The 27,089-nt window shown below is 44.3% G+C and overlaps 1 protein-coding gene across 1 annotated transcript; it reads left to right on the forward strand.

Annotated features, from left to right (window-relative positions):
• Nucleotides 1-31: 31 nt before the first annotated feature.
• On the forward strand, nucleotides 32-25,674 carry LOC146059166 (aquaporin-2-like). The gene is made up of 4 exons (XM_083171288.1): nucleotides 32-400; nucleotides 8,463-8,627; nucleotides 11,084-11,164; nucleotides 25,135-25,674. Exons 1-4 carry the CDS (start codon nucleotides 32-34, stop codon nucleotides 25,354-25,356), a joined length of 837 nt encoding a protein of 278 aa, XP_083027414.1. The 3' UTR covers nucleotides 25,357-25,674.
• The last annotated feature ends 1,415 nt before the right edge of the window (nucleotides 25,675-27,089 follow it).

Below are 27,089 nucleotides of genomic sequence, written 5' to 3' on the forward strand. Positions count from 1 at the left end.
CCACTAATCTGCCCCAAACTAACCACGTGACATGATCAGAATGTGGGAGCTTCGTTCCGTAGCCTTTACAAGGGCAGTTTTCGTGGAATTTTTTGCTACTCTGTTATTTGTCTTGTTTGGTTTAGGCTCATCTTTGAACTGGCCACGGGCAACTCCGAGTGTCCTCCAGGTTGCACTAGCATTCGGTCTCACCATAGGCACTTTAGTTCAGGCTTTTGGCCACGTAAGCGGTGCCCACATTAACCCAGCTGTAACTCTAGCCTTCATGGTAGGCTCCCAGATTTCCTTCTTACGAGCAGTTTTCTATGTGGGCGCCCAGTTGCTGGGAGCTGTATCCGGGGCCGCCATACTGCAAGGCCTTACTCCCACTGAAGCCAGAGGGAACCTATCAATAAACGGGGTAAGTCATTAATATTCTTCTTATGTCCTTATATTGTAGTTATATAGCTAATCTGTTCTACATGACCAGGCTTATAGAGCAGAAGTTCTCAAACTCAGCCAGTCCAGGTTTTAAGATATCATGCTTGAGCACAGGTGACTTAATTAATACCTTAATCAATTTGATTTGACCAGTTGCGCTCATGCATGGATATCCTAAAAACCTGTAATGGCTAGTTTGGTAACCTCTGCTATAGCACCTGCTTGTGTAGAGCATGCAGGAAACTAAGCTTATAGAGTAGAGGTGTTTCTGAGTTGTGAGCATTTTGTGCAATGTAACTGATTTGTAGCATCATGTTCTCACACTGGCAACATTCAGTAATGTAACTGTGTAGAGTTGGATGTAAATAAAAATACTTCTCTTCCAAGTCATAGCTTTTGAACTTATTACAGGTTGAGTATCCCTTATCCAAAATGCCCGGGACCAAAAGAATTTTGGATAACGGATTATTCTGAATTTCAGAATATTTTTATATTTCGATGATGTATCTTGAGGTATCTTGCATTTATGTTGTACAAACACATCAAACACATGAAATACACACATATTTTATTTATGCATAAAACAAGGTTTCAAAACATGAAAACAATAATGATGGAACAGCATGCAAATCGGGCGGAAAAAATGGAAAATCGGGCAAAAATCAGCAGCAAAATCGGATGCGATTTTGCTGCTGATTTTTGCCCGATTTTCCATTTTTTCCGCCCGATTTGCATGCTGTTCCATCATTGCACACCTTGTACACCCCCGATTTCCATCGTATAGCATCGCTTGCAATATAGTGGCATGTGATGCATGCCATGCGATGCATGTGAAGCGATTCGATTTGTAATTGTACAATCACCCTGATGGGTGCTTACAATGTTAAATGCACCACCATTGTCAACACCACCCCCACTATCAACGCCATCCTGAAGCGTAGCGAGCCAGCGAGGGGTGGCGGTACGCGTCCTTTCAACCTTTTCATACCCCCACTATCCACGTCGGCGTGGAGTCGATTTTAGATAGTGTGGTGAGCGTAGCGAGCCACCGAGCCCGAAGCGTGGCGAGCGCAGCCCCGGAATACATGTAAAGTAATCCACGTCCGCCACACTTCGGGCTCGGTGGCTCGCTACGCTCGCTACGCTCGCCACACTATCTAAAATCAACTCCGACGACCACGCCGACGTGGATAGTAGGGGTATGAAAAGGTCGGAGGACGCGTAACGCCGCCCCTCGTGGGCTCGCTGCGCTCGCCACGCTTCAGGTTGGCGTTGATAGTGGGGGTGGCGTTAACAATGGGGATGCATTTAACATTGTGAATCACATCGCATCGCATGCCACTTGCTGGCATGCAATGCTATGTGATATTTAATTGTACAATCAAAGGCATTTTCCCAAAAATCACATCGCATACCATCGCATAGTACCTGGGGGTGTGCAAGGATGGAATAACATGCAAATCGGCAGGAAATTTGCATGCTGTTCCATCATTGCACACCTTGCACACCCTTGATTTCCATCGTATAGCATCACATGCCATATAGTGGCATGTGATGCATGCCATGCGATGCATGTGAAGCGATTAGATTTGTAATTGTACAATCACCATGATGGGTGCTTACAATGTTAAATGCACCCCCATTGTCAACACCACCCCCACTATCAACGCCAACCCGAAGCGTGGCGAGCGCAGCGAGCCGGCGAGGGGCGGCGGTATGCGTCCTTTCGACCTTTTCATACCCCCGCTATCCACGTCGGCGTGGAGTCGATTTTAGATAGTGTGGTGAGCGCAGCGAGCCACCGAGCCCGAAGCGAGGCGAGGGGACGCGGAATACATGGAAAGTAATCAGCGTCCCCTCACGGGGCTCGCTGCGCTCGCCACACTATCTAAAATCAACTCCACGCCAACGTGGATAGTGGGGGTATGAAAAGGTCGGAGGACGCGTACCGACGCCCCTCATGGGCTCGCTGCGCTCGCCACGCTTCGGGTTGGCGTTGATAGTGGGGCTGGCATTAACAATGGGGGTGAATTTAACATTGCGAATCACATCGCATCGCATGCCACTTGCTGGCATGCAATGCTATGCGATATTTAATTGTACAATCAGGGGCATTTTCCCGAAAATCACATCGCATACCATCGCATAGTACCTGGGGGTGTGCAAGGATGGAATAACAAATCGACAGGAAATGGCCAAAAATCGTCAAAAAATCGGCCGAAAATCGGACGCAAATCGGCCGCAAAATCGCATCGCAGATCGAATCGGCCAAAAAATTGGCCGCACATTGGCAGCAAATCGGCCGACAAATTGGATGCGATATCGTGATTTAGATGAAATCGGGCGCCGTGATAATACTCAAGTACCACAATTATTTTTAGTGCCAGTTACATATCATGTCCTCAGTAATGCTGTTACAGATGTCCCCAGTAGTGCTGTTACAGATGTCCGCTGTAGTGCCAGTTACATATCATGTCCTCAGTAGTGCTGTTACAGATGTCCCCAGTAGTAGCAGTTACGGTACTCTTTACCTAGAACGGCGCCCATCGCGACCATTGTATGCACTAAAAAACGGGTACGATGCGATGCCCGCGATGGCCGCGATTTCCCATAGGGATCAATGTTAAAAGTCAGATTGGACGCGATTTTAGTGTTAAATGCCTCAATGCCCGCGATTTATACATAGGAAACAATGTTAAATGGGCCACAGAGCCCTAATAGTCCCCCTGAAGTCTTAAATGGCCCCCACAATTTTTAACGCCACCCCACGATCAACGTGAACCCGAAGCGTGGCGAGCGCAGCGAGCCCGCAAGGGGCGGCGGTACGCGTCCTCCGACCTTTTCATACCCCCACTATCCACGTCGGCGTGGAGTTGAGAATAGAATAGTGTGGCGAGCGCAGCGAGCCACCGAGCCCGAAGCGTGGTGAGCGCAGCGAGCCCCGCGAGGGGACGCGGATACCTTCACAGGTAAACGCGTCCCTTCGCGGGCTTCACAGGTATCCACGTCCCCTCGCGGGGCTCGCTACGCTCACCACTCTTCGGGCTCGGTGGCGAGCTGTGCTCGCCACACTATTCTATTCTCAACTCCACGCCGACGTAGATAGTGGGGGTATGAAAAGGTCGGAGGACGCTTACCGCCGTTCCTCGCGGGCTCGCTGCGCTCGCCATGCTTCAGGTTCACGTTGATCGTGGGGTGGCGTTAAAAATTGTGGGGGCCATTTAAGACTTCAGGGGGACTATTAGGGCTCTGTGGCCCATTTAACATTGTTTCCTATGTATAAATCGCGGGCATTGAGGCATTTAACACTAAAATGGCGTCCAATCTGACTTTTAACATTGATCCCTATGGGAAAATCACGGGCATTGCGGGCATCGCGTCGCACCCGTTTTTTATGTGCATGCGATGGCCGCGATGCCCGCGATTTTTTACCTCCGACGCCCGCGATGCTAATCGCGGGCGCCGTTCTAGGTAAAGAGTACCGCAGTTACATATCATGTCCCTAGTAGTGCTGTTACAGATGTCCCCAGTAGTGCCAGTTACAGGTCATGTCCTAAGTAGTGCCAGTTACATATCATGTCCTCAGTAGTGCCAGTTACATATCATGTCCTCAGTAGTGCCAGTTACAGATCATGTCCTCAGTAGTGCTGTTACAGATGTCCCCAGTAGAGCCAGTTACATATCATGTCCTCAGTAGTGCTGTTACAGATGTCCCCCGTAGTGCCAGTTACATATCATGTCCTCAGTAGTGCTGTTACAGATGTCCCCAGTAGTGCCAGTTACATATCATGTCCTCAGTAGTGCTGTTACAGATGTTCCCAGTAGTGCCGTTACATATCATGTCCTCAGTAGTGCTGTTACAGATGTCCCCAGTAGTGGTTTTATCAAGAAAATAATGGAAGTAAAATGGAATGTATGGTTTTAAGGAATAATTTGTATAAAAGATATTTGGATAAGAGATACTCAACCTGTATAATACTGGGTACTGTAGGTGCAACTGTGCACATGTGTATTGGAGACTACTATCAAACCAGGTGCACAGAATGGGCAGGTATGACCACAATATATGGGCAGTTCTGCACATAGGTGACTGTGCATTTTTTTGGGTGCAAGCAGTTATCTGGACTTTTAGCTTAATTAAATGTGCAATAATAAAATGAATCATCCCAAAAACCGCTGTGTAATTATAGGGGCTGATTTCCAGTCACACTAAGTACACATTTTACATTTGTGCCCAATATAGAGGGGAGCACTGCATGCAGCACTGCAAGCTGAGGTACAGATTTCTTGCATGCAGGGCAAATACTGCATGCTCCTAGTTCTGCAAATACAACTTATAGTATGTGGATATGGTGAGTGTACGGTGAGTCGCACATACAGAAACGCAAAAACAATGCCTGCGCCTGTAGTTCAAGTCAACTTAAGTGTAAAAATGTAGCTGGACAACGTTAGTAGTAAATACAAAAAGGCATTTTAACCTATTCTAAAACACACACAGGGAAGAATAATACCATGATGTTGTTAACAAATTTTGGGGGAGATTTAATAGGATGAGAGATTCAGAAAGTGAGAGATTTGGTAAGAAATCTCCAGGTTTTTTAAAGCGGCAATCATTTACACTGCAAAACCAGTTTGATTTTGCAGTGTAAATGATTGCCACTTTAAAAAACCTGAGATTTCTTACTAAATCTCTCACTTTCTCAATCTCTCATCCTATTAAATGTTACCCTTTATACCATTAGTAGATACAGTAATTACAAATAAGTAACGCCACTGTTATACAATAGCCATGGTACTAAAGAATGGAGTACCTGTACTACCTAAAGGGGTCAACACACAAATGGTTAGTAAGATCGATGCTATTAGATGTCTTCATCATCACTAGGTTTCCTTGTCAAAGTGATACTACCTAAGAATCATATCTCTGGAGTTCATCCTACTAGTACAATATCATAGGGACATTCTACACTTACAGTACATGCCCATACTGACCTCCACCTATGCTTGTCAGCCCTCGTTCTGCTACTCCAGGAGTAACCCGCCAGTAGTGTAGTGTAAAATATGCACAAATCTAGAAATTGTATTAGACATGGGTAGTAGGATTATTTATATTCATATGCCAGATATATTGATGGCTAAAGAGGGAGATGGAAGTATATGAAGTTTACTAAAGAAGGGATAAGTTGTCCATAGCAATGAATAAGCTTATGGCAAGGATTTATCAAGTACTTCCATTAAAATGATGGGTAGAAGCTAATTGGTTGCTATGGGAAACTTCTATCTTTAGGAGGCAGGACACATCTCCAAATTATGCTATTCTGGCCAACTGTGTTTTAACACTGTGTTTTTTTTACAGATGGCGTAGGCTACGGGTGGCCAAACCTGTCCTCAAGATCTACCAACAGTACATGTTTCTCATGCAACCTGTGGATCTATAGTAGGAATGAATGCAGCAGGTTTGAAAATGTGACAGTTAGTAATGACTACAGCTGTGCACCAGCTAGGTGATTTGGAAAACGTGGAATGTTGGTAGATCTCGAGGACCGGTTTGGCCACCCCTGGCCTAGGCCATGCGCGTCTTCAAAGCATTTTATATTCTGATGCTCCAAGAATTATATAAAAAATAGCGCTATCTCCAGTGTGTGTGTGTGTGTGTATTGCACCATGGACGTTCCTGCTGCTATTGTTTCCTACTTCCTGCCTTAAGGGATTGATTCATGCTCTTTTATATTGTTTGCTTGTGAGTGATATACAAAAAATAAAATCCGCCATGTGTTTTTTTGAAGTATTGCACCAATTGTGTTTCTTTATACATCTCCAACCTCCCCTAAATTGAAAAATATCTGGTTTTGGGGTGTTGTTTGGAGATTTGTTTTTCAGATCCATCAGACCTCTATGTCTATATCTATGTACCCTTAAAATTCTGGATGCTCATATATTAGGTCATGTATTTTTATGTTCCATCTTAATTGTATGGTGTACGAAACTGGATATAGTGCTATTTGTTATATAATTCTTTCCTTTGCACATCTTTATCTTTTCGTTGGTGGTTGACAGAACTCCAATTTTATTATAACCTCAGCTGCACATCTTTGTTTACGCTGGAATTCTGAAATAATTTTTTCTACATTCTCTGATGCTCCGCAACATAATTTCTATATTAACAGTAGCTATGCTTCCCTTCTAACTGTAATTCACCCCATATAGCGCTTTCTCTCTGGTTGCTTGTACTTAGCAGGTAGGCTATCTGTTATTACTGCTTCATTGCGCTAGATAAAAAAAGTTAAGACGTGGTCCTGTACACTTACTGACGTGTGTATCTAAATGTAATAATAAACCAGTGAAGAAAGTATTGGTGGAAATAAGTTTTATAAGGAAAGATGGAGTCGCAGTGCTCCTACTATTAAATATATATCAATTGTATATGAGGCAAATAAGGAAATATTGCATATACTGTATGGAGATATATATATATATATATATATATATATATATATATATATATATATAAACTTTTTGTATACTGGGAACAATGTAAATCAATTGTATATTAAAAGGATCAGTTGTGTATACAAAGTTACATCATACATGGTTGTTGGTATATACAAAAGGGTTGGTAATAGTAAGTGCACTATAACTTTATTTATAAGTAAAATACAAATTATGTTCTGATGTTACCGCGTCCTGCTGCTAGCAGGTGCATAATCTTACCCAAATTCCAAGTCCTTATTGCTGTTCCAGTAGCGGGCAAGTGGGTCCAATATATGTTGTCAGTTCATTGTATGCTGGTGAGCCGCTGATCTTTCAGTTATTCAAACGCTGGTACACTAAGAGATAGTCCTTTCCCAGTCCTGGCCCATGCCCCATTAGTAGATGCTCAACTTACCCCATCCAACTGTATCTTTTTGGCAGGTACAGCACCATTTTTTGGGGCCATTTGGAGACACCGATGGTTTTTCGTCCGGCCACTCTACTTACTAGCCAGCAAGGAGACTTGGACCGTGGCAGTATAATACCCCCATGAGAACATAATTATAGTTATAGTTAGGGATGGCCATCTACCATCAATAATTCAAAATAATCGATGGTTTATGGCAGATGTCGAATATTTTTGCCATCGATGGGGGAGAACCAGATGGTTTCCCTCCATCGATGGAACAGCAAAACAATGTTTTGCTTTTTCTTCATTCAAAGTGCCATGACATTGAGCATAGCTCCGCCCCCAACACCCACGGAGCCCCACCCCCATGTTTTGATTGTCCCGCAGGCCAATCAATCAAACACAATGGATGACCATTGATATGTAAAAATATCGATGGTCATCCATTGCATAGTTTAGCACTATCGATGGCCAGTTGCAGAATTGCCATCGATGGCAATGGCAACAATGGCCATTCCTAGTTAAAGTGCACTTACCATTGTTTATTACCATTCCTATGCATATACTGTACCAACAGTCATGTGTGATATAACTTTATATACACAACTGCAATTAATTTACATTGTTCACGATTAACAAAAAAGTTTATATTTCTCAATTTATTCAGTTGTTCCTTATTTTCCTCATATGCAATTGATTATATGATTAATAGGAAGAGCATTGGGACTCCATCTTTCTAATAAAACTAGTTTCCACCAACACACGCTACACTGATTTACAATTTACACACACACGATAGTCAGCGTACAAGACTCCCCTCAACTTTTTGATTCACCTTATTGAGTGGGTATCGGGTAATACCCCCAGGTCTTGTTGCAGCACAAATCATACAGCTACAGCTAGCTTAACCCCCGAAGTGCAGCGATAAGTCCCCAAACCACCGTGTTCTCATTGCACTAGATTGTTTATGTTTGGATGTGGAAGCTGGGCATTATAAAGGGCTTCATATTCCCCAGAAGATAAAGTTAATGCCCAATAATACCTATGCTAGGATGTATCTAATTAATCAATGATAAATGATGTGTTATATGGGCATGGGGAGCATACACAAATGTGGGTTTATCCTATAAAATAACACATATCTTTTTTTCTTTTTTTCCAGTTATTCAACAACACGGAAGCTGGTCAAGCTTTTACTATTGAATTATTTCTAACTCTTCAACTGGTCTTGTGTATACTCGCCTCCACTGATGATCGACGGATAGATAACGTGGGGTCGCCAGCTTTGTCTATTGGTCTCTCGGTGGCAGTTGGACACCTTCTCGGTGTAAGTATCAGAACTCTTAAGGTGTACATACACGGTACATAAAATAAAGTCTGTGCAGCCTTATTTAGTTCAAAATGCACTGAAATATTATACCGTGTATGGGCACCTTTACACTGCGAGCTACCATCACACATGATTAATCACACACCATAGTGAAGTACAACACATGTCAGTACCCAACAGCACAAATTGACATCATAAACATACTGTAGGTACATGTTTAGTTTCACAGCGACACTTCCCAGCAGATCGCATCGTATGCAAATTGCAAGCAAATATCACACACGATTTGCATGCGATTTGCATACGATGCGATCCGCAATGCGATTTAGCACACCCCCACTATCCACATCTGCCCGAAGCGTGGCAAGGGCAGCGAGCCCCGCAAGGGGATGCTCCTGACCAGTTCATACCCCACTATTCATGTCGGCATGGAGTCGATTTTATAAAGTGTGGCGAGCGCAGCGAGCCCTGTGCAGGGATGCGTATAACGAGCCTGAAGCGTGGCGAGCGCAGCGAGTCCCGCAAGGGGACATGGATTACTTCACCTTTATTCCGCGGCCACTCACCACGCTTTAGGCTCGTTTTAAGCGGACGCTCGCCACACTTTATAAAATCAACTCCACGCCGATGTGGATAGTGGGGGTATGAACAGGTCGGAAGTATGCATACCGCTTCTGCTCGCCACGCTTCGAGCTGACGTGAATAGTGGGGGTGTGTTAAATCGAATCGCAGATTGAATCGTATGCAAATCGTATGCAAATATCGCATGCAATTTGTATACAATTTACATACGATCTGCTGGGAAGTGCCACCGTGAAACTAAACAAGTACCTAAACATCATTATAACTAGAGATGTGCAGTTTCTGATTTACTCTGATTTCAAAGCAGGATTTTATTGGCTATCAACAACTGTCATGTGATTTGGAATAGCCAATAAGATCCTGCGGTACATGTGTAGTTTCACGGCGCCGTGCTACTTCCGGGTGTACACTCGCCACGAAATATGTCCAAAAAAGTAACTTAACTCCATGCCAACATAAATAGTTCATACCTCCACTATCCATGTTGGCATGGAGTTGATTTTAAATAGAGTGGCGAGCGTAGCGAGCCACCGAGCCCGCAGCGTGGGCGAGCGAAGCGAGCCCCGCAAGGGGACTTAGACGCATGGCGCCATGGTGGCGCCGTGAAACTACACAAGTACCGATCCTGCTTTAAAATCAGAGTAAATCAGAACCTGCACATCTCTAATTATAACTGACAATATGCGATCAGTGGAGCCAGGAGGGGGGAGCGGGTACTTTTTTACCCGGTCCAGGGTCTGATGAAGGGGTCGGGGCCAACTCTCCCCTCCTCGCTGCAGAGAGCCAGGCAGTGGCAGTAGAGTGGACAGGATGCTACTTGCAGCACAACCTCTCCTAGAATGTAGATATAATTGGGGAAATTTACTAATATGGTTGCCCATAGCAACATCTCATGTGAAATAGAACTCCCATCTTAGTAAATGTCCCCCAATTTCTCTATTGCATCCTAGAAAATATTAGAAGGAATCTGATTGGTTGCTATATTATCACCTCTTTCAATTTTTAGAAGTTTTAGTAAATGTACCCTGTAGTTCAACTTATTCATGTTCGGCCAAAAAGTAGTACCTCTTTACCTTATACATGTTTTGCCTGTCTAACTCCCACCTGTTGCCTGCTGTCAAGGTGAGCCAGCCCTAGGTTTGGAATGCATGACCCTAGTTTGCCTATGCCTTGGGCTGGCTCTGTCTGTGACCAATACTGTGTATGTGTATACAGCTGCTGGGATTTCTGAGGGTCTCGATATATTTCCAGCACAACCGGTGTAATGGTTAGCATTACTGCCTCACAGCACTGAGGTCATGGGTTCCATTCCCACCGTGGCCATAACTGTGCAGTTTGTATATTCTCCCCGTGCTTGCGTGGGTTTCTCCCGGGTACTCCAGTTTCCTCCAACAATCCAAAAATATACTGGTAGGTAAATTGGATTCCAACAAAAATTAACTCTAGAATGTCTGTGTGTTCATGTACTTGTGGTAGGGAATATAGATTGTAAGCTCCACTGGGGCAGGGACTGATGTGAATGTTCAATATTCTCTGTAAAGCGCTATATAAATAACTGAAAGAATAAATAATTTACAGGCAGCTACAGCATTAGCACATTATCACCCGGGGTGCTGAAATCCCAGTAAAATGAGGGGGCGTGGTCAAATGGAAGGGGGCGTAGCGCAACTGATTATCACACGTCTGTTGCATACAGGATTGCAGCTGTGAATGCATAAGTGTTCAACTCAGACCCATAGTCTACCCAGTGCATAAGCTATTTATTGCTGTTTGCCAGTGACAGCGTGGCACAATTATTCGTTGATCACTATTTTGTGCAGTTAAGACAGAGTTTTTGAATTCTTTTTAAACTATATATGTTTCTGTTTTAGATACATTACACTGGGTGTTCCATGAATCCGGCAAGATCCTTTGCACCAGCTGTTTTTACCGGAATCTTCAGTGCCCATTGGGTAAGAAAATGGGTTATAGTGTTGTTAGTCTGGAGATCTATCTACCCCACCAGAGAGATATCACCATATCTCAAATACAGTACAATGGTCAATAAAAGGGGATGGGGAGAACATGATCAGGTGGCACGAATCAATTATAATCAATACATGTGTACAAATTCAACAAAAAGGAAGAAGGTAAAAAACAGTACGTCCCTTTTTAACAAAGATATGAGTCCTGTGCAGTGTACCTCGCTCACCTCTAGAGGAGAGATGGGAAAACACATAGCGGTTTATCTATATAATAAGTTGAAGAGTGTGTGTTTCTTTAGCTCTGCTCTGGAGATGTAACCTTTCCAAAACAAATTCTATGACTCTCCAATTTAACCCCTTCCCGACATTTGACGTATATATACGTCATGGCCGGGAAGTACTTCCCGACACATGACGTATATATACGTCATGACTTCAAACTGTCACTGCGTCTAGAGACGCAGTGACAGAGGGACGATGTCTGCTGTCCCTGACAGCAGACATGTCCCTGCATGCCCAGGGGGGGCTGCGATGCCGCCCCCCCCGTCGGCGATCGCTGTGATTGGCTGTTCAGTGTGAACAGCCATTCACAGCGTTTTCTGTGTCACCGGCGAATAACGTTCGCCGGTGACACGGGATCGGAGGTGATTGGTGCTGTAAAGTACAGCACCAATCACCGCGGGGTGTAAGGGTGACACTGGTGTCACCCCACCTCACCCCGCCCGCCCCCAAAGGCCGTGATTGGTTCGTCGGACCGACGGACCAATCACAGCCATGGAGGGGGGTTTAAACTAACGGTGACTGCACTGCAGACGCCATTCCGGTCTGGAATTGCGTGCAGTGCGGTCACCGTGCCCAGCTGCCGCCATATACTGACCAGAACCTTGCTAAATACTTACCTGATCACTGCCTGGATCTTGCTTCTTCTTGTGACATCCTGTGCTGTGTTGTGCTGTGTTGTGCTGCTGCGAGTTATTAGATAGAGAGATAGAGAGAGAGAGATAGAGAGAGATAGAGAGGCCTAGTGACAGAGAGTGCTATATTTTGTGCTGCTGCAGTGTAATAGAGTTATAGATAGAGAGATAGAGAGAGATAGAGAGAGAGAGATAGAGAGATAGTGACAGATTGTGCTATATATTTTTTATATAACTGACTGCTGCCCCCCCTTTTGTGCTGATCAGTATAAATTAACTGATCAGCAACTTTTTGGGGGCGCAGGTTTTTTTTTTATATATATATATACCTGTCAGTGCTGCTGCTGCAGTGTCATAGAGTGATAGATAGTGAGAGATAGAGAGATAGAGAGATAGAGAGAGATAGTGACAGAGAGTGATAGAGACTGCTATATTTTGTGTCTGCTGCCCCCCTTTTGTGCACCCCCAGCAACTTTTTGGGGGTGCAGGGGTTATTTTTCATATATATAACTGTCAGTGCTGCTGCTGCAGTGTCATAGAGTGATAGATAGTGAGAGATAGAGAGATAGAGAGAGATAGTGACAGAGAGTGATAGAGAGTGCTAAATTTTGTGTCTGCTGCCCCCGCCTTTAGTGCTGATCACTATATCTGAGGTGATCAGCAACTTTTTGGGGGTGCAGAGGTTTTTTTTTTTTATATATACCTGTCAGTTGCTGCCAGTTGCACTGTCAGTTGCACCAAAGGTTGTGCACCTGCTGCCCCTCACTGGTAATCAGTGTCGCATCACTCATCACCTTTTTTTTTTTTGTGGGTGCTGTGGGTCTTTTTTTAATTTTTTTTTACACACACTGTGATTTTGTGGGTGTCCTGTGGCCACTGTGCGCTGATCAGTGACGTACATCACTGATCATCTTTTTCGGCACAGGGTTGATCTATTTTTTTTTTTTTTGATCAAATTCCTGTTGCCTTTGAGCGCTGTTCAGTGACGGACGTTACTGACCAACATCTGTGCTCAATTTTTGGCGCAGGACCTTTTTTTTTTTTTTTACCCCTTCAATTTTTTTTTTAACCCCTTCAATTTTTTTTTTTTTAACCCCTTCAATTTTTTTTTTTGTATAAAGTTTTTTTTTTTCTGCACTACATACACACTACACACTACATACCCCCCGGGTTGAAATGAAGTTTGTACCCCCCCCTACACTATACACGTGTTGAAACATTTCACTACCAGTAACACAAAAATAAAAATGGCATCCCAAATGTCATCCCAAATGTCATCCCAGTCATCCAGAAGAATGTATTCAGCGGAGGAGGCATATACCATGCTTGCCTCTGACTCTGACACAGCCAGTGATGCAAGCGGGGAATTTGAAGGATTCGTCTTAAGCTCCTCTTCCTCCTCTGGTGATGAGGGACCCCCTCAAAGACGCCCCCGTAGAGCAGCTGAGACCCCCCCCCAATAATTGATCTCGTATGGACCCCACCACCAGACAATTTTGAGCCCCAGGTTCCTGAGTTTTTGGCCATGCCAGGAATCCAATTTGATTCCACAGGTCTCAGAGAAATTGACTTTTTCAAATTATTTTTCTCTGATGATTTTATAAATTTAATGGTGGACCAAACTAATTTATATGCCCAGCAGTTTATTGCTCAAAACCCCACGTCATCATTTGCTAGGTGGACCCCTGTAGATGCAGTAGAGATGATGACGTTTTGGGGTCTGGTGTTTCATATGGGCATAGTAAAAAAGCCAGAAATTAGGCAATATTGGAGTACAGATGTTCTGTACAGCACCCCATTTTACCGTATGGCCATGCCCCGGGCTCGATTTGAGACGATCCTTAAATTTTTGCATTACAACGATAATGCACAGTGCCCACCCAGAGATGATCCCACCTTTGACCGGCTATTCAAAGTCAGGCCGGTCATTGATCATTTCAGTGCCAAATTTGAAGAGATGTACATCCCAGATAAATTCATTTGCATAGACGAGTCCCTTATACATTTTAAAGGAAGGGTTAAATTCCGCCAGTACCTTCCCAGTAAGAGGGCAAGGTATGGCATAAAAATGTATAAGCTGTGTGAAAGCACCTCAGGGTACACTCACAGGTTTAGGGTATATGAAGGGAAGGATTCAAGAATTGAACCGCCAGAATGCCCCCCCTCCCTCGTAGGTGTTAGTGGAAAAATTGTCTGGGATTTAGTGCACCCCTTCCTGGATAAAGGTTATCACCTCTATGTGGATAACTTTTACACTAGCATCCCCCTGTTTAAGGCCCTTGGTTCAAGAGGTACAGCAGCTTGCGGTACTGTGCGCAAGAACCAAAGAGGCCTCCCAAAAACGCACATTGCCCAAGTAATGAGAAGGGGTGAAAGCAGGGGAATATGCATCGAAAATATGTTGTTGGTCAAATATAAGGACAAGAGGGATGTCCTTATACTGACAACAATTCACGGAGACAGTACCACCTCCGTCCCTGTACGAGGTACCAGTACCCACACCTCAAAACCTAATTGTATCCTGGATTACAATAGGTACATGGGCGGAGTGGATCTTTCAGATCAGGTACTGAAGCCGTACAGTGCCCTGCGGAAAACAAAAATCTGGTACAAGAAGCTGGCCGTGTATATCATCCAGATGGCACTGTATAACGCTTACGTGCTATTCCGTTCTACCGGCCAGAGGGGGACATTTATGCACTTTCAAGAGGAAGTCATAAAGGGCCTAATATTTGGGAACCAGCAGGCAGAGGGCCCCAGTACTTCTAGTACTGGCCCCCGTATTGTACCAGGGCAGCATTTTCCGAACGAAATCCCCTCCACTGCAAGAAAGGGCAGGACACAAAAAAGGTGCAAAGTTTGCTATAAAAAGGGAATAAGAAAGGAAACTATTTTCCACTGTGAAACTTGCCCCGACAAACCCGGCCTATGTATAAAGGAGTGTTTTAAAATATACCACACATCTATGGATTATTAGGTTCATCATTTCACCATGCTTCGGGGGTCTTGCTAATGCCACATAGCACCCACCAACATTCCACCAGAATCTGAGCTGCAAAATCCAAAAATCACTCCTTCCCTTCTGAGTCCTGCCATGCACCCAACTGGTATTTTTTGGTCACATATGAGGCATTGCCATACTCGGGAGAAATTGGGGCACAGATTTTGGGGTGCTTATTCTCCTTCATACCTTCTGAAAATGAAAAATTTTGAGCCAGAACTGCATTTTTGTGTAAAAAAATGTAATTTTTCATTTTCACTGCCCAGTTGTACCACAATTGGTGAAACCCCTGGGGGTTTGAAATGTACACTATACCCCTAGATGAATTCCCTGAGGGGTGTAGTTTGCAAAATGGGGTCACTTGTGGGGGGGTTCCACTGTATTGGTGCTTTGGGGGTCTTGCTAATGCGACATAGCACCCACCAACATTCCACCAGAATTTGTGCTGCAAAATCCAAATATCACTCCTTCCCTTCTGAGTCCTGCCACTTTTTGGTCACACATGAGGCATTGCCGTACTCGGGAGAAATTGGGGCACAGATTTTGGGGTGCTTTTTCTCCTTCATACCTTCTGAAAATGAAAAATTTTGAGCCAGAACTGCATTTTTGTGTAAAAAAATGTAATTTTTCATTTTCACTGCCCAGTTGTATCAAAATTGGTGAAACCCCTGGGGGTTTGAAATGTACACTATACCCCTAGATGAATTCCCTGAGGGGTGTAGTTTGCAAAATGGGGTCACTTGTGGGGGGGTTCCACTGTATTGGTGCTTGGGGGGTCTTGCTAATGCGACATAGCACCCACCAAAATTCCACCAGAATCTGAGCTGCAAAATCCAAAAATCACTCCTTCCCTTCTGAGTCCTGCCATGCACCCAAATGGTATTTTTTGGTCACATGTGAGGCATTGCCGTACTCGGAAGAAATTGGGGCACAGATTTTGGGGTGCTTTTTCTCCTTCATACCTTCTGAAAATGAAAAATTTTGAGCCAGAACTGCATTTTTGTGTAAAAAAATGTAATTTTTCATTTTCACTGCCCAGTTGTATCAAAATTGGTGAAACCCCTGGGGGTTTGAAATGTACACTATACCCCTAGATGAATTCCCTGAGGGGTGTAGTTTGCAAAATGGGGTCACTTGTGGGGGGGTTCCACTGTATTGGTGCTTGGGGGGTCTTGCTAATGCGACATAGCACCCACCAAAATTCCACCAGAATCTGAGCTGCAAAATCCAAAAATCACTCCTTCCCTTCTGAGTCCTGCCATGCACCCAAATGGTATTTTTTGGTCACATGTGAGGCATTGCCGTACTCGGGAGAAATTGGGGCACAGATTTTGGGGTGCTTTTTCTCCTTCATACCTTCTGAAAATGAAAAATTTTGAGCCAGAACTGCATTTTTGTGTAAAAAAATGTAATTTTTCATTTTCACTGCCCAGTTGTATCAAAATTGGTGAAACCCCTGGGGGTTTGAAATGTACACTATACCCCTAGATGAATTCCCTGAGGGGTGTAGTTTGCAAAATGGGGTCACTTGTGGGGGGGTTCCACTGTATTGGTGCTTGGGGGGTCTTGCTAATGCGACATAGCACCCACCAAAATTCCACCAGAATCTGAGCTGCAAAATCCAAAAATCACTCCTTCCCTTCTGAGTCCTGCCATGCACCCAAATGGTATTTTTTGGTCACATGTGAGGCATTGCCGTACTCGGGAGAAATTGGGGCACAGATTTTGGGGTGCTTTTTCTCCTTCATACCTTCTGAAAATGAAAAATTTTGAGCCAGAACTGCATTTTTGTGTAAAAAAATGTAATTTTTCATTTTCACTGCCCAGTTGTATCAAAATTGGTGAAACCCCTGGGGGTTTGAAATGTACACTATACCCCTAGATGAATTCCCTGAGGGGTGTAGTTTGCAAAATGGGGTCACTTGTGGGGGGGTTCCACTGTATTGGTGCTTGGGGGGTCTTGCTAATGCGACATAGCACCCACCAAAATTCCACCAGAATCTGAGCTGCAAAATCCAAAAATCACTCCTTCCCTTCTGAGTCCTGCCATGCACCCAAATGGTATTTTTTGGTCACATGTGAGGCATTGCCGTACTCGGAAGAAATTGGGGCACAGATTTTGGGGTGCTTTTTCTCCTTCATACCTTCTGAAAATGAAAAATTTTGAGCCAGAACTGCATTTTTGTGTAAAAAAATGTAATTTTTCATTTTCACTGCCCAGTTGTATCAAAATTGGTGAAACCCCTGGGGGTTTGAAATGTACACTATACCCCTAGATGAATTCCCTGAGGGGTGTAGTTTGCAAAATGGGGTCACTTGTGGGGGGGTTCCACTGTATTGGTGCTTGGGGGGTCTTGCTAATGCGACATAGCACCCACCAAAATTCCACCAGAATCTGAGCTGCAAAATCCAAAAATCACTCCTTCCCTTCTGAGTCCTGCCATGCACCCAAATGGTATTTTTTGGTCACATGTGAGGCATTGCCGTACTCGGGAGAAATTGGGGCACAGATTTTGGGGTGCTTTTTCTCCTTCATACCTTCTGAAAATGAAAAATTTTGAGCCAGAACTGCATTTTTGTGTAAAAAAATGTAATTTTTCATTTTCACTGCCCAGTTGTATCAAAATTGGTGAAACCCCTGGGGGTTTGAAATGTACACTATACCCCTAGATGAATTCCCTGAGGGGTGTAGTTTGCAAAATGGGGTCACTTGTGGGGGGGTTCCACTGTATTGGTGCTTGGGGGGTCTTGCTAATGCGACATAGCACCCACCAACATTCCACCAGAATCTGAGCTGCAAAATCCAAAAATCACTCCTTCCTTTCTGAGTCCTGCCATGCACCCAAATGGTATTTTTTGGTCACATGTGAGGCATTGCCATACTCGGGAGAAATTGGGGCACAGATTTTGGGGTGCTTTTTCTCCTTCATACCTTCTGAAAATGAAAAATTTTGAGCCAGAACTGCATTTTTGTGTAAAAAATTTAATTTTTAATTTTCACTGCCCAGTTGTACCACAATTGGTGAAACCCCTGGGGGTTTGAAATGTACACTATACCCCTAGATGAATTCCCTGAGGGGTGTAGTTTGCAAAATGGGGTCACTTGTGGGGGGGTTCCTAAATTTTAGCATCTTATGGTGCCTAGAAACCTACATGGTGCCTAAAAAATAATCTCATAAAAAGGAGGCTTCAAAATCAAGTAGGTGCTCCTTCTATTATGAAGCCTGTGGTTTGGTCAACGTGCACACTAGGGCCACATATAGGATGTTTATGAAAACAAAAACTGTGTTCCTTAGAAAAATGTATTAAAATTGCAAATCTGCAAAAAAAATGAAATTTTGAAATTTCACCTACACTTTGTTTTAATTCCTGTGAAACACCTAAAGGGTTAACAAACTTCCAAAATGCTGTTTTGAATACTGTGAGGGGTGCAGTTTTTGAAATGGTATCATTTATGGGGGTGTCTCACATACAAGTCCCTCAAAGTCACATCAGAACTGAACTGGTCCCTAAAAAAATCAGTGTTTGAAATTTTCTTGAAAATTTGAGAATTTGCTATTCATTCTGTAAGCCTCCTAGTGTCCAAAAAAAATAAAAGGAAGTTGAAATAATGATGGAAACATAAAGTAGACATATGGTCTATGTTAGTTATTAACTATTTTGAGTGGTATGATTATTTGTCTCACAAGCAGAAAATTTAACATTTTGCAAATTGCTAAATTTTCCATTTTTTTACGACATTTTGGTATTTTTCACAAAAAAACACAGACTGTATCGACCCAAATTTACCACTAATTTGAAGTACAATGTGTCACGAAAAAACAATCTCAAAATCACTGGGATAAGTAAAAGCAAAAAAAAGTTATCCCCACTTAAGTGATACATGTCAGATTTGAAAAAAAGGGCTCTGTCAGGAACGCAAAAACTGGCTCTGTCAGGAAGGGGTTAAAAAAAATACCTATTTATGTACAGAAATAGACACCCGGGAATGCTCCTTAACAAGAAGAAGTTCCTACAGCCAGTAACAAGTAAAATAGGACATATCCAGAAGGTCAACTAGACCAATATTGAGTGTTTGCATACAGGGTTTAATTCAGGTGCGTGTGCAGTTGATAGACATTATGGTAATGCAGCAGGAGGCATCTTTACAAGCATTTATCTCTTGCTGCAGTAGTGATCTGAGCTGCATCCTAGGACGCAGCATCGAATCAAAGCATCGCTACTACAATGGAGACCCCTGACCTCTTTCATCCCCCTAAGCGGCAGTGATAAATCTCCATTTTCCAAATGGAGCCCTCAGGACTTATTCCAGCATGCACAGAATGACTGCTTTGTGTATGATTGCAAACACACCTAAATGGTCCTTATAGTGTAGATGCAATTTTATGAATTTTTGCATTTGCCCATCCTATTCAGAGTGGATGTGGATTGAAAGGTCTACAGTGTCTATGTAGACAGTCAATAGGACAACAGCAACAGGTCGACGGGATGCAGTCATTTAGTCTACAGCATGATGGTCAACAGTCATTAGGTCGACACCATTAGGTCAGCATGTGAAAGGGTCGACATAGGAAATGTCGACATGGTTCTAGGTCAAAAGGTCATTAGTTCGACAGGTCATTAGTTCGACAGGTCATTAGTTCGACATTGTCAAGGTCGACAGTCAAAAGGTCGACATGAGGTTTTTCACTGTTTTTTGAGCCGACATGTGCCGACAGGCGGTATTTCATGCCCTACCATCCACTAGGGTGTGGTGGGAGAATAAAATAGTGTGCACTTTAAACTGTGTCCATGTCGACTGTGTTGACATTCAGGTTAAAAAACAGTAAAAAACCCAATGTCGACATTTTGACTTGACCTAAACATTGAACTAATGACCTGTCGAACTAACGACCTGTCAAGCTAATGACCTTTCGACCTAGAACCATGTCGACTTTTTCCCATGGCGACCTAATGACTATTGACCATCATGCTGTAGACCAAATGATCCCAACCCCAGGTCAACACAGACAAAAGATCACCATGCACTAGGTTAACACAAAGACTGTCGATATGCAATAGTTCGACATGGTGGAAATGTTGACACAAACAAATGTCGACATGGGGAGGACTGACACATGAAAATGTCAACATGAGTTTTCCACTTTTTTTGTGTAAATGTGGACATCTGTCAACATGGCCCCCCACTTAATGTAGTGTGCATCCGTTTCATGTGTCAACCATTGACATGTTGACCTTTTGTCAATGTCGACTTGGTGCATGTAGAACTTTTATCTGTGTCAACCTATTGCATGTCGACCTTTGAGTGTTGACCTCTGGACTGTCTACCTAGACATTGTAGACCATTTCCCATCCAGAGTTGCAGTGATTTACCTGTAGCTGCTTCATCTACTTCATGGTTGATTTGCTTGGATGTGCATTCGCATCCTTGTGAGTCAACCAAACTCCGCCTTGCCAATGGTGGTATGCCATTCGCAAGGCGTGTTCCTTCGCACAGCATGCAAATGGATGTTTCACATAAACATCCATTTGTATGCCACTAGAACCCTCCCACATCTTTCGATGGTCGCTGACCATCGAAAGATGTGGAAGATGCACGCATATGTAAGGTTGCTCTGTGCACACCCCTGCATGTCCGCCACGGCCGCATTAGCATGAGAACGGCCAGTGTTCTCATGGGAACGCCCATGAAACACTGGGCATTACCATATGCTAATAGCCAGCCCGGCACCCCATGCCTCCCCGCCCTCCGCCCACAAAAATGCCCTGGGTGTAAATGTCCCTCCCAAAATGGCTGCTGCCTCTGAGGAGACATTTATTTTGGATGCTAGAGGAGACAGTGGCCATTTTGGAGGGACATTTTAATGGAGACACACGCAATAGAACAGTGGCATTGGCAGGATGGGGGAATCCCCTGACAGCAAGCAGGTGCTACAGTATATGGGGCTGAAACTTTTTGGTGGGGGGTACAAGTTTTATAGTTACCCTATTGTGGGCTTTGGGCTTCCCACTTCCACCGGTGTACCTTCCCTAGGCTAACTATTTGGGGGTTATTGCTTTTTTGGGGGAATCCCATGAAGTGTGTCCCCTCCTCCCCAGAAATCCCTGGCCTGGGCTAACAAGTTGGAGGAATGGGCTGGGGTTAAATACTTTGGCATGAAGTGTGCCGCCTGGCTGCGGCATTAATCCAATACTCGTGGAGCACATTGGTCATTCTAAAAATAACGGGGAACCCCAAACAATAGTTTATCCCTGCATTTTTAGAACTGTTTCAAAGAGCCTGGGGCTGGATAGTCTTCCAGTGTGACATACTACTTTTTCCTGGTTTTTTTTTTTGACTCTATACTTTTTACACAGAGAACACTGCAAAGATCCCACAGACACCCTGCTCAGATTGACATCTACTAAAGTGTATTTTGGTCCCATTACAGTAGGCACGTCCAAACTATGGCCATCTAGCTGCAAGTGCCATCATGACTTGCAATAGTTTTGCTTTTAGGGAATGCTAAAACTATGGCAAAGCATGCTGGGATGTGTAGTTTCACAACAGCTGGAGGGCCACAGTTTGGACAAACTTGCATTACAGTATTATAAAATTTCTGTTTTCTATGGAAACTTGTTAAAGCCCGTCAAAATGTACTTTACTTTTGAGCTGTGACAGTTTTTGCTTTCACTTTGAGCTGGGATAGTTTTTAGCCCAGAAACTCTACATCCCATCCCTAGTCTCTATCTACTCCCATCCCTGTCTTCACAGCTCCCCCTCTCCATATCCAGAAAGTTTGAAACAGTAGTTAGCCTTTTATATATAAAGAATATTTGTGAGTTGGTTTATTTTTTACAGTTCTATTTCTATATGTGATTTTACTACTGTTTTTGACTTAAGCAATTCTGTATGTATGTTCTTATAAATGCACTACTCAAATCTATGTGTACCCTCTACAAACAGGAAAAAGTTATATATTGACATACAGTAGCACCATAGTTGCCGACTTTCTGGCTGCTCTCTCCGGGAGAGAGCAGCCAGCTCAGTATGGCAGGGGGGGCGGGACCAAAGCCGTGATGAAAAAGGGGCAGAGCCACGGCGGCGACAAGCCGTTTAGGGGCGTGGTTATATCGATCGCATCATTTTAGCCACGCCCCCGCCGTGCAATGCTTGTATTTTATGCATTGCACTGCGGGGAGCGGGATTTAAGTGACGCGATCGCGTCATTACACCCATGGAACCCCCCACGGACCCCCCCTCCGCGATGCAGGACAATGCGGGAGGGTTGTCGTCCTTTCCAGGGGGCTGGGAGGGGGACCCGATTTCCGGGACCCTCACGGCCATTCCGGGAGGGTAGGCAACCCTGAGTAGCACTCAAATATTCTGTAATGTTTTGCTGAACATGCAGCAAGTCAGAAGTCCAGAGTTCAAGTGTAACTTAAACATTCACAGTTTTATACTTGCGTTTTTCAATTTGAGTAGATGTCTGCTTAGATGTCTTTGACAATACATTTTTACACTCAGGAGTCAGGACAAATTCCTTTCGTAGAGAAGTAAGATCTGTACTCTAGAGGGCAGTGTACAGCTTCATGTTACCAGTTGACCACGTCAGGATATATAAAAGTTTTACCTTTTTGGGGTGCTGTGCTAGGATTCTCACCAGAGGTTATCATTATTTTGCTATTCTCAATAAGGAAACTATTATAATAACTATCCCAAAAAAAAAAAAATATTTAACAGTTAATCTACTTTGGCATAATTGATTCATCAGGGCTATTCAATTAGACTTCAAAGGCAGCCTACAGGTGGCACTTAATGGGGGGTATGGATCATTAGGTCATTAGGTCACCAGCATTATGGTCGACAAGCATTATGTCGACACCATTAGGTCAATGTGCATTTATGTCGACATGCGATAAGGTCAACATGCAGGAAAGTCGAAATGACTTTAGGTCGGCAGGGTCATTAGGTCGACATGGGTAAGGTCAACAAGATCATTAGGTCGACATGGGTAAGGTCGACAGGATCATTAGGTCGACATGGGTAAGGTTGACATTGAAAAAGTAGATTTTTTTTTTTTACCGGAATGACAACACAGTCAACATAAACACTAAAACGTAGTACCGCGTCCCCTCGCATGGCTCTCTGTGCTCGCCATGCTTCGGGCACGGTGCCTGGCTAAGCTCGGCATACTATTTTATTCTCCCACCAGGGGCGGATTAAGGTCTGTGGGGGCCCTGGACAACAAAATTGTGGGGGCCCCCATAGACGCCCCCCCACCGCAGACACATCCCCCCTCCAGGGAGGGGTTGGTACCTGGGCAGCACTGGGGGTCCCTGCAGTGGTCTGAGCAGTCAGTGCCATGGTCCCTGCAGTGTATGGAAAGTTAGCGGCGGGGTCCCGGCAGCAGATGGGAACTAGTAGCGGTATTGGCTATTAGTTCCCATCCACTGCTGACTTCCCATCTGCGGCAGGGACCCTGTCGCTGTCCGCCCAGACATCTGCAGGGTCCCCCTGCTCCTCCGCGCTGCACCAGCCCGCATGTGCTCCCCGATCCCACTGCTCAAGCACGGGGCGACAGGAGCCCCACACCGGCAGCAGTGCCGGTGTGGGGGTCCTTTATGTGTGGGGGCCCCAGGGCGACCGCCCCTGTCGCCCCGTGTTTAATCCGCCACTGTCTCCCACCACGCCCTAGTGGATGGTAGGGCATGAAATACCACCTGTTGGCACATGTCGTGTCGACATGGACACCGAAACGTACCACCGCGTTCCCTCGCATGGGATGCTACGCTCGCAATGCTTCGTGCACGGTGCCTTGCTACGCTCGGCATACTATTTTATTCTCCTACCACGACCTAGTGGATGGTAGGGCATGAAATACCGCCTGTTGGCAAATTTTTGCTCAAAAAACAGAAAAAAACCCATGTCGAACTAATGACCCTTTCGACCTAACCCATGTCGACTTTAAGTCATGTCGAACTAATGCATTTCGACCTAATGGTATCGACCTGATGCTTGTAGACCATCATGCTGGTGACCCAATGTCCGTATCCCCTTAATGGATATTTATTTTTGGGTTGGAACAGTGCTAATTGTAATGGTGAGGTAATTGTTTCTGGATTCTATGGGCAGTATTCAATGAGAATTTTGACCATGTGCAGCGAATCCTGTTTAGGATTCGCTGCACATTCGCCACTGCCCGCCGCGTTCCGGAGCCTCGCCGGCTCCAGTATTCGGGTCGGGCTCACTGCCCCTGACCGGCGAATTTTAACTCCTGCGGCGATGCCGCAGGGAGCCTGACTACGGCGGCAGGCAGGGAGATGGAAGTCTCCCTGCCTGCCCCAGAACGTTTGTGGGGGGGAGGTGGGCTCCCCGGGTGCCAGTCACAGGCTACCCCCCGGGATAGCCAACAGTGGACCGGGTATTCACTCCACCCGATCGTGCATATGTAATGATCGGGTGCAGTGAATATATGAATATCTAATGAGCGGCTCGGCTCCCGGCCCCCTGCTGGCTGCTCTGTGTAAAAAGAATTTTTTTTTTTTTTTTATTAAATATATATTCATGTGCTTACAGCACATGAATAAAAATAGCATGCCCCTCCTCAGAATAAAATTCCTGATTTTTTGACACCAAATGTAAAAAACAAAACACTTTATTTTAAAAGTTCACCTTCCACTTCACCATAAAAAGATAGCGATTGCTACTCGGTGAATCATGGCGATAAAAACCTTGAAATGTATTCGCCATCTGGTCATTGAATAGCGTGATTCACCGTTTTAGTAAAAAAAAATCGCCTTACAGCACGAAAATAGCACAAAATCGCCATAAAACATGGCGAATCAGCCTCATTGAATACTGCCCTATATGTTAGCACCTGAAAACATTCATTTTACTGGGTCAGAAAAAAGGGGGCTCTAATTGAATAACCCGAGGTTACCATCTTTTTTTATCCAGAGTAAATTAATGGAGCTAATTAAATCCCTCCTTTATCATAATATGCTTTTTTTATTAAATAAGTGTGGTAATTTATAGTGTCACTGATACATTTTTTCTACAGGTCTTCTGGTTAGGACCGATGCTTGGTGCTACCTTGGGATCTCTAATTTATCACTATATTCTAATTCCAAACACCAAGACCCTGTCAGAGAGGATGGCAATCCTGCAAGGGGAACTGGAGCTGGAAAAAGACTGGGATGAGAGGGAAGTACGAAGAAGACAATCAGTAGAATTGCACTCACCGCAGACAATGCCAAGACATGGGATGACAGAGAAGGTCTGAAGTACAATGCAGAGGATGGAAATAACAATTTCACATGATGGACAGCTTAATCTGTTTTAAATTAGTAAACTGTTATTCACTTGTTGTGACTAATAGCAGCCTGGGAACAAATAGTATGATTGGCCGATGACCTCGCACATGCAACAATCATGGTTCAGCTGCTTTTTCCAGCATTGATGATCTAAACCAGGAGTCGCTAAACCTGTCCTCAAGATCTACCAGCAGTTCATGTGTCTCAGGCAACCTGTGGATCTATAGTAGGAATGAATGCAGCATGTTTGAAAATGTGTCAGTTAGTAATAACTACAGCTGTGCAGCAGCTAGGTGATTTGGGTCATGTGGCAGTTAGTAATGACTACAGCTGTGCACCAGCTAGGTGATTTGGGTCATGTGACAGTTAGTAATGACTACAGCTGTGCACCAGCTAGTTAGTAATGACTACAGCTGTGCACCAGCTAGGTGATTTGGGTCATGTGACAGTTAGTAATGACTACAGCCGTGCACCAGCTAGGTGATTTGGGTCATGTGACAGTTAGTAATGACTAAAGCTGTGCACCAGCTAGGTGATTTGGGTCATGTGACAGTTAGTAATGACTACAGCTGTGCACCAGCTAGGCGATTTGGAAAACGTAGACCGTTGGTAGATCTCGAGGATAGGTTTGGCCAGCCCTGATCTAAACTAAAGGTGTCAAACTTGTGGCCCTTCAGCTATTCTCTGCATGCCCTGCCACAGTTTTAGCACTCCCTAACAGAAAATATGTGGCAGGGAATGCTGAAATGTGTAGTTCCACAACAGCTAGAGGAAACAAAAAGAAGGAGAGCAGCGCTACAACTACAATGAATGAATGGACTCCTGTTGGTAAAGTATTTTCCTTTATGTATAAAAAAGTAAAAATTTAATAAAAATTACATATAATTCACATATATACACATAAACATAACAATAAGAATTATTAAAAAGGAGAGTATCTCACTTTCATAAGGATTATAGGATCCAAGAATGATGTTGATTTTTGGTGGTATGTCCCTTTAAGGTATGTGCACTTGTTTTTTCAATAAGTATTACCACTGTGTGGATGATAGGTCCAATCGCTGAAGAATATGGGTGGGTTTACAGGTCCTCACTATTGGATGCGGGGTCTGAAGTTCTGGCACTGGAGGAATCTGTGGTCTATTTTAGAGCCCAATCTCCTCTCCTGTGCCAACGGGGCCCCAATGGCAACTGGAGGGTGATGTAAATAGGCAGAGATGGGTTGGACCTCTTGGGGCAACTTGATTCCTAGGGCCCACTTCGATGGTACTGGTGGGATGTCCCAAATGAGGATAAAGTCCTGCTAGGTCCTCTAGGAGTGCCCCAGGGTTCTAGGTCCTCTGACAGGTGGCTGAGTGGAGTAGGCTCACCTGGAGGTATTGGTTAGATCTGGGGTAGCCAACCCTAGTCCTCGAGAGCTACAAACAGTGCATGTTTTGCAGGTCTCCACACAAAAGTGAGCTAATTAGCTCCATCTGTGTATCTTTTAAAATGTGTCAGTTATTAATGAGTGCAGCTGTGCAGCAGCTAGGTTGTCTGGAAAATGTGAACTGTTGGTAGCTCTCGTAGGCTAGGGTTGGCTACCAGTGGGTTAGATGGTATTCCAGATGGACGACCTCAGTGGATCTTGTATGGCAAACAAGTGGCAATGGGAGGTGGGCAACAGTGTTGAGTGGTTTTTGGTCCAATCCACAACAGCTAG

Source organism: Crinia signifera, chromosome 2, assembly GCF_055691185.1.
Source record: "Crinia signifera chromosome 2, ASM5569118v1, whole genome shotgun sequence".
In the NCBI taxonomy this organism is placed as follows: Eukaryota; Metazoa; Chordata; class Amphibia; order Anura; family Myobatrachidae; genus Crinia; species Crinia signifera.